General features: G+C 37.2%; 1 protein-coding gene across 4 annotated transcripts in view; it reads right to left on the bottom strand.

Annotated features, from left to right (window-relative positions):
* Window positions 1-3,044: 3,044 nt before the first annotated feature.
* The window catches only part of LOC129578559 (cadherin-86C), a 52,213-nt gene continuing 46,633 nt past the window's right edge, over window positions 3,045-8,624 (bottom strand). For 2 of the 4 annotated variants that reach the window (XM_055467320.1, XM_055467321.1), the window contains exons 12-17: window positions 8,132-8,498; window positions 7,895-8,021; window positions 7,701-7,831; window positions 6,897-6,990; window positions 6,232-6,419; window positions 3,045-6,136 (exon numbers count right to left, since the gene is read on the bottom strand). In XM_055467320.1, the coding sequence (XP_055323295.1) occupies window positions 3,607-6,136; window positions 6,232-6,419; window positions 6,897-6,990; window positions 7,701-7,831; window positions 7,895-8,021; window positions 8,132-8,498 (3,437 nt within the window). In that variant the 3' untranslated portion in view covers window positions 3,045-3,606. The remainder of the gene's footprint in view (window positions 6,137-6,231; window positions 6,420-6,896; window positions 6,991-7,700; window positions 7,832-7,894; window positions 8,022-8,131; window positions 8,499-8,624) is intronic. The other 2 variants (XR_008689116.1, XR_008689117.1) reach the window with 1 other exon arrangement.

Here is an 8,624-nt window from a genome sequence, read left to right as displayed (position 1 = left end):
GACTAAAATAAAGGGCTCAAATCTTCTTCATCTCACCTACCGTAAACCTTCCATCTGGGCTTTCAGCTTCCAATCACTTGCTTTACTGACAATGGGAGAGAACCATCTCAAAACCCGGCATTGGAGTAAAAATAATGGAACGTACAATATTCTCAACCCGACTCTGTTTCATTAAAGCTCACGCTGTAAAAAACAAAATCAATGAAATCGATAACGAAATCTTAAACCAATGGTATGATTTCATTATCGATCAATGCAATCCTGTGTGCGATATCGCCATTTATCTGAGAGCCGACATCAAAACGCTGATTTCTCGTATAAAAATCAGAAACCGGGAAGAGGAAAGTAATATTAACAAAAATTATTTGACTCTCCTAAACCAACTGTATGAGGAGGCATTCATGAAAACACCCCCAGAAGGAATTAAAAAAATCATAATGCTTGATGCGACCAAATCTCAAAGCGAAATTCTAAAAGAATTAAATGAAAAATTATCTGATATAATTTATTTATAGCTACCGAAGTGGCATCGCTAAGACAAAAAGCTGAAAGAAGGAAGTAAGCAAAACCAAATTCATCAGTAAACCAAAAATGAAGACACCAGAAGAAAATCGAGGACGATTTCGATTAAGTGAAGGAAGAGTAAACGGGTACTACGTATTCCATTCATGATTCCAATATTGTGAGGCGACTACTGAGATAATCAGAAGGTTGTCATTAGATTAAGAATATAGATCTAGTAGGTTTGAAATGAATTTGCTGTCAAATCTTCAGTATAAATAGAACCGGAACTGAAGAAACAAATTCAGTCTTAAAACTGACACCGAATCAAATAAGTTCTCAATAAACTCAGAAAATATTAAATTATCTCGACTTTTATTTGCAGTTAGTTCGGTCACCGAACTTCGGTGAAAAATCAAATATAAGTTCTTTCGAATCTTTGTTAATTCAAGGATCCCATCTTTCAAAAAACGAGAAATCTTTCTCCTTTCACTCGCGCGCGCCGAGCCTTTCTATGGGGTTAAAAAATTCTCACTGCATATAAAATGTCACACTATATACAGTGAACTTTGAATATTCACTGTATATAAAATGAGACACTATATACAGTTAACGTAACAAAAGTTCACTGTATATAGTGTGACATTTTATGTGCAGGAAAACTCACTGTATATAGTGGCTGCCCTTCCGAAATCGCTGTCATGAAAATTTTGATATGGGGCTTGCCATGGGTTTTTATATGGTACCCATATGATTTTTTTGGACAAAACCTATTTTTTGAGGTATATTTTTCGAAACTGCCCGGGCCTTTTGGATGAGGGACAATTTTTTTTTTTGGAGCAGTCTATAATGTATGTATGGCATCTCCGCAGAACTCCGCACAGCTCCACTGTGCACTGAATTTCTCCGCAAATGGTTCACATGGGTATTAGCGCGTATATGAACAGTAGCCGTTTGGACATACGAATAGAAAATAACTCATTTTACCCAAATTTCGGTGTAAATTCATCTTAAAATAGTTGTAACCTCTATATTGCCCCAACTCAATATTAGTCTTTACACTCAAAAATGTTGCAGTGTAACCAATATTGGTTACATTAATGACCAATATTACAGTGCAATAATTTTAACACCCAATTACATTTTTATTTGATGTTTTTTCAAAGATGAAGTGAAAAAGGCCAAATAATACGTTCGTATTAAAAACATCAAAGAGATAAATCAAACATTGATTCCTCAGCAATAATTAATAGCGGCCGATCCAGTTGGAGCGGCAACTCTACAAATTCACCATGGAGCGGCTAGTATTATATATCAAAACAAAAAAATTCAACTAATGAAAATGTGTAAAAAAGTAATATTCTTACTTTCATTGATTAAATTAATTTCGGACAATTCAAATTCGTTTATTATAGTTTTTCTTTTGAAAAACAATATTAGCCGCTCTACGGTGAATTCGGAGTGTTGCCGCTCCATGGTGAATTTGTAGAGTTGCCGCTCCAACTGGATCGGCCCCTATTAATTATTGCTGAGGAATCAATGTTTGATTTATCTCTTGGATTTTTATTAATACGAAAGTGTTATTTAGCCTTTTTAAACTTCATGTTTGCAAAAACGTAGAATAAAAATGTAATTGGGTGTTGAAATTATTACACTGTAATAATGGTTACGCGGGGGTAGGCCAATTTCTCCATTTGTTACGTTCTAGGTGACATTTTTCATGAAAACTCAATTTGCCCACATACATTTGAATGTCATTGGGGAGTTTGGAATGGCATGCAAGTTGATCATGGTGGAATTGACATCATAACTTAGAAATGGCTCATGAAATTTTTTCTACGAAGTCTTACGAAGAAATCTTTATGGCAATTCGAATGCAATTGCAAGTCATATGTATGATTGACCAAGGCAAGTTGATATTGTGGCGGATTGGTGATACAATTATTAGCAATATTGATTCTATTGGCCCGCTGTACAACTACAGGACTTGTTGACTGTAAAAAAACCGGTTCGATATTTTGCATTGAAGCATCGAGGAAATGACTGAAAGAGAAAAGTTGGAAAACACCTATAGTCTCGCATAATCAATAATTTTATTACATTTACAGCTATGAATGAAAAATCTAGGGGTTTCACGCAAACTCGAAGGCCGAAGATTTTACTAAATAGCTGGAAATAAAACCATTTTATGTGTAAACTATTGATATTGCTTCTTTTTATTCATAAACTCGAATTTTTTAGAATTTTTTGAATCTAAAAATTCTGGAAGTGGGTTTTGGTGGATCCTCAGGATTGTTCAAAACCGCTCCTGGTTCTGGAAGTGGATCCTCAGGATGGACCAGGGCATTGTCAAACCCAGTCTGATCCATCCTGAAGATCCACCAAAACCCACTTCCAGAACAAAATTTTCAAGGTGAATGTTGAAATATTTCGAAATAATACGGATTTTGGTGAATCCCAGAGAATTTTAGAGAAAAGAGAAAAATATTGAAATTTTAGATGAATTTTAAGTTGCGTGAAACCCCTAGTGAAAAATCAAACTCTTTTTTTATTAACGAAGAATGTGTTTATTTCCCAATTTCTTGGCTTAACTCAAATCATAACTGCATCATACTAATTTATTTACAATTTAGTTGTATATTTTCTAATTCAACATCTTGATATCCGTTTCTCAAGACGAATGATGCAAGGCCTCTTTCTCATGCGAAATTTGCCAAATGAAGAACTGATTGTATTTAACCTGGATTCCTAAAATAAAATGCTAATTTCAAATTTAAATGAAAATGAAAATCTTAGAGCCAACATTGTTAATACATTGTATGCGCTAAAATTTTGTTTACAGGTAATATCTAATTTACCTAGAAAAATGGTTAAATGTATGGCAGTTGTAGGACATTTCCAATAATTTATTTACATGAGTTAAATTTAATTTGGGAACGCTTAGCGTATAATATCATCAGAAAATCGTCATTGTTTTATCTAAACTCGTCAAATGTGATATTCATTTAACAAAAAGTAGCATTTCTGCACAGGCGCTGAGATAAATAATAATTTAATCAGACATCGGTATTTCATATTGATTGAGCAGCGAAATTATGAAAATATTCATGAAACTTGTGGCGAATCACTTTCGGATTGTATTTTGCTGATTTTCGCTTCGTCGTAGGCAATGGTGAATACACTTTTTTTGTCAGCGATTGGATTTCGTTTGCCCAAACTGTGCAGTAACGAATTCATTGCAATGCCAGAATCGTGATCATCTTCCAGCGTGGATGCGTTCAATTGTTTTGAGGCATTTTGATTGGAATTGATTTCACTTTGGGATGAGTGTCGTGATGAATGCTCTTTCACTTCATGCTCGTGTATTGGTGACGGTTTCGGTTTGGCCTTGTCCTGGTTTTTACTCTTTCGACTACTTTCGATGCTGGGTAGTGGTGGCGTTTCGGGGTACATATAATGTGGAAGTTTAGTAGGTGGCACAGGGATATCGCTGGCACCGCTGTACTCGTGCTCATATCGATGCTCTGAGTATTGCAGCAACGGGTGGTTGGTATCGGTTTGAGCCTTTTGCGCAAATGATTTATTCTTTTTTACATCTTCTTTTAGCATTCGTGCTCCTTTTGGCGGTGGTGCTGTTCTTGGCATTGGATCTGGTTTTGTAACTGGTTCACTAGAGCGTGCCGCTTTCGATTTGATGCGTTTTTCAATGCCGCCGACCATTTTTTTGTTACCAACTTTACTCTTCTCCTTTTCATTTCGATAATCATCTAAGCGCTTCTTTTCCAAATCGCTCTCCTTCGATTTATTGTAATACCATTCCATGTATCGTGGTGCTGACACATGTTTTGACACCTCAAATCCATCGTCTCGCATGCAATTGATTAAATCGGCTTCGCTTTGTGCAACTACACGTTTTGCGTGACGATGTTCCGGCGGTTGTTTTGGAGCCTTCTGTGGTTTCGATCGATTAGGTGGTTCAGATGTTGTTTGGCGACGTGTTTCTCGTTCTTGACTGGGCTCGGTCTCTTTGCGCGAAATTCGTTTCGATGCTGGAGTCGATGTGACACTGTGTACGTATCGTCTGCCATCCGATTCATAATATCCGGCCGCTTCTTTGGCTTCCGTTGAAGAGCCTTGTCGCGAAAATAATATATTACGATAGTTTCGTTGCTTCTCTTGGCGCGCCATCTCTTCCATATCCGAATGATCTTCAAGACTATCAGCCGAATAGTGGTTTCGACGAATGACTATTTCACTGTCAGATTCCAAGTTTGCCTCGTCACTATCTTCATAGTATTCCACTTTTTTGGAGTGTCCCTTTTGGAAATTTCTTCTTCTCTCCGAGCTATTCGTATTGTATTCTGGCTGATATTCATCGAACGAATCCGATATTTCCATCAGAACATCCTTTTTTAGCCCGGCCGATTGACTGCTTTTGTGTTTGTGGCCGTGTTTATGTGGTGATTTTTCGTTTTTTAATCGTCGCAAAATGCTGGTCTTCGTTTCAAAATATGTTCGTTGCGGTGAATGGCCAACGAATTCTTCACTCTCTTCCTTGATCGGAGTGCGGATTTTTCGCTTAATCTGTTCAACCATGACTACACGCTTCCGCGGCTTATCCGACATTCTGTATCTCGTTTTCTTTTTATGTTTCTTTCTTTTTATCCAATAGACACCTTCGGGGCTGTTTGGTGGACTGTATCGAATGTATTCGAATTCATCTTCTGACATTGAATCATCATTTTCGCTACGAGCCCTTCGCCGAGTCGGCTTCATTGAAACCATGTCGGTTTGTGTGCCCGCATCGCAATCCGTCTGCGTTGCAATGGCCGTCGAATGGCCAGGGAGGCTTTGTGTTTCCAGCGCAATCTCCTGTTGACTGTATTTCTCTTGCAATTTCTCTTTTTCCAATAAAATTTGGCGCAACAGTGCATTCTGTTGCTTTAGTGAATTCTCCAATTCTTGTTGGATCAACGATTGACTGGAGTACGCATGCTGTAACTGCACCTCAGGAACGCTTAAATTTGGTGCCGTCTGAGCGGAATTGGTGTGAATAATTTTCTGTTCTGGTTGTTGATCGGGCTGCGAGTAAATCATGCTGCCTGCCTGTGATTTGTTCACATAAATCTCCGAAACATGTGGAGCCGTTTGCATTTCGTCGCCAATTTTCTGTGTCTGAAGTGTGGGCACGATTTGGTAATGTTCGCGAATAATGTGTTTGCCATTAACTTGTTCGTCAATGAAACGTCTCATGAGAATTTCTTTGCCACCATTTTCAACCATTATGTATTGCGGCTGCTGCGGCGGAATGTTCACATAGATATTTTCGTCGTCATTTTTGCCACGTGTTATCAATCGAAGAATTTCTGCATTACCCTCCTTTATAAAATACTGATCCCGATTAAGCGTTGCCTCATCGTCGTGTCGCTTGAGGCTTGATCTTGGCTCGTAGCCAACATCACTTCCGCGATCGATTTCATGACGACGCATCGAATCCAAATCGTCGATATGCTTTTTTCTTTGTTCGAATTCTAAATCAGTGTCATCGGCATATACTTCACGTTCGCTTATCAGATTGGTACGGGAACTATGGAATTGTGTTTCTTTGGCTGCTCTCACGTCTTTGAAATTATTTCTAGCAATTAAAAAATAGGAAAAACACATTGGTTAATATTCCAATTTGAACATCGAATGTGACCCAATCGCAAAATTGGCAACTGAATTGCTTACTTAATTTTCACCGTTCGTTTATCTTCGGCTGAGCGTACACGTTTTGTACTAGTTTCGTGTTGGCTGTCGCCTTCTATGTCTTCGCGATGTTCGTCTCGCCGACGAAATTCCCAGTGTGTTGGTTTTGTCCGTGAGTCCGATGATTTCTCTGCTGACCATGCTTCTCGTCTGCCCATCCATTCCGCCACCTGAATATCGCAAATTTCATTTCAGTTAACGTTTTACATAAACACAATACCTTATAATCTTCAAATTATGATACAGCAATAGAAAAAAGTCCTCTTAATAAGTTTCAATTTAATGAAGATAGCTTGAGTATTATTAGTAAATCTTCAATCAAATGAGATCGAAAGGAAATGATAAAAATTAGCAATTTAAACCTAAATCAGTTAAATATAAGGTTTGCATTCGATGAAATCGTCAATTTTTCCGTTGTTGCTCTTTCAATTCTGTTAGTTTTCATTTACTTTTATATACAACAGCAGCAATCTAAAATCTAACAGAATGAGATGGACTTTGTGTTTGTCCTACGATTGTTTAAGTCAAAATGATTCGATTGGAACTGTATTTTTTTTTTGGTTTCAAATGAGAATGCAAATCTGAGTTTTTGATTTCGAAAATAAAAAAAAAATTAGTCTAACTGTAACCAATGTGATATGTTCTACCTGAACAGATTTATTTGTCTGTTTGCCTACGTCCAACTCTCTATGAACTAGATGAACATCGTCTTCAGTACTACGGTCCCTAATCACATTTTTTCTACAAGTAAAATAAAAGAAAACAATTTTCAATAAATCGAGAGAAAGACACACACACACACGCACACACACACGCACACAATATTTTAAAAGAATTTCGTTAGAAATCAGTAAAATCCACTTTGATAGATAAGACTATTTTTTGTTCAATCCCAATCAATTTACGGTGCAGTGGACAATTTAATTTTTTGTGATCTTGTGAATAAGTATACATGAACTAACAGGCATAAAAGTCCTTAGCGATGTGTAAGTGAAATCGGTACTCTAATCCGTTGTACACGTAAAAGAGACGTTGCGTTTCGATTCTTTTCGCCATGATTGCAACAACAACATCAAGTTCTTTTGCGTACGACGTTTTCAGTTCTTGTTTCTATACACTTTGCTCAGGCTCTTATTCTCACTGGTCCATATATATTTCTCATTTGTGCTACTAATTGTGCATCATTCTAGTTTATTGAATTAGTCAAAGTTATTGATTGAATTGAATTGAGAGGGAAACAGTGAAACGGCAAACAGGTTGACAGTAAAACTACTGGGTGCGATTAGATCGTTTAGTAAAAAAAAATTTATGTGCATTTTATTTTTGAATAACGATTTTAATTTGTCATCAAATAGACGAGTGTCGGCATGCGTTAAGATTCTACCAAATTGTGGATTCAAAGGATAGAAAAACAGTAGATAAAACCAATAAGATTCCAGACATCAACTTACCTAGTTGCATTGTACAACGGACACCATGGGCATGCACAACATAACAATAATGTTAAAATGGCTAGAGCTATCAAAATGGCGAAGCAAACGAGTAACCAAAATAGCACTCGATTTTCAGCCTTATAAACATTCTAAAAGAAGAAACAACGAATTAATGGAATGAAAAGAAAATTCCGGCAAAATCAAAACTTTACCTCAGCATCGGTATTATCCCGAATAGAAATGCCAGACGTGGAATTATTCAGTGACAACCTTTTTTGTATTTGCGAAATGTCCACAATTGAATTGCTGTCATACAAAACGGTTGCGGTAACTACACTCCTACAAGAATCGAGACGAAAAATATTCATAAAACAAAAGTGATCCAATTAATCAACTGAAGTGTCATCCAATTGCATAAATTTCAAACACTATGAAAACATGGTACGTACAGATCTTTTTTATTATTTGCGCCATCGATAATTTTGATATTGCTGCCATCGGAATCGTCAGCACCGCCTTCGTTCGAATGATCCTCATTGTACGGTTGGATATCATGGATAATCACCCGGCCGCCGGTAATTGTTGATAAAATATCTTCAGTCTTTTTGCGGTCTATATTGTGACCGGGCAAAACAAATGTAACGCTTCGCGTTTTACTTTCGGGTGGATAAATGCGAACATTTATCGTTGAGAACATAACTGGCACACCCAAATCGTATGCGCGTATAGTCAGCGTGTAAACATCTGCATCGCGTGATAGACGATTCGCTGGTGACTTTGGTCGATCAACTAGCGCCGATATCAGCATTAACTGACCTAAATTCAACCAAATGCAAATACCAACGAAAAACCAAAAAAAAAAAAACAGAACATAAACGGAAATGATTCAATTCGGCTCGATTCATGAGGGGTTTTCGTTTTTATTTGACATGTTCATGCTTT

The sequence above is a fragment of the Sitodiplosis mosellana genome, unplaced genomic scaffold (genome assembly GCF_009176505.1).
Source record: "Sitodiplosis mosellana isolate CC-2019 unplaced genomic scaffold, AAFC_SMos_1.0 Smas_scaffold_6226, whole genome shotgun sequence".
NCBI lineage: Eukaryota > Metazoa > Arthropoda > Insecta > Diptera > Cecidomyiidae > Sitodiplosis > Sitodiplosis mosellana.
Note: the sequence above shows the minus strand (reverse complement) of the source record. Positions and strands in the feature narration are given on the sequence as shown.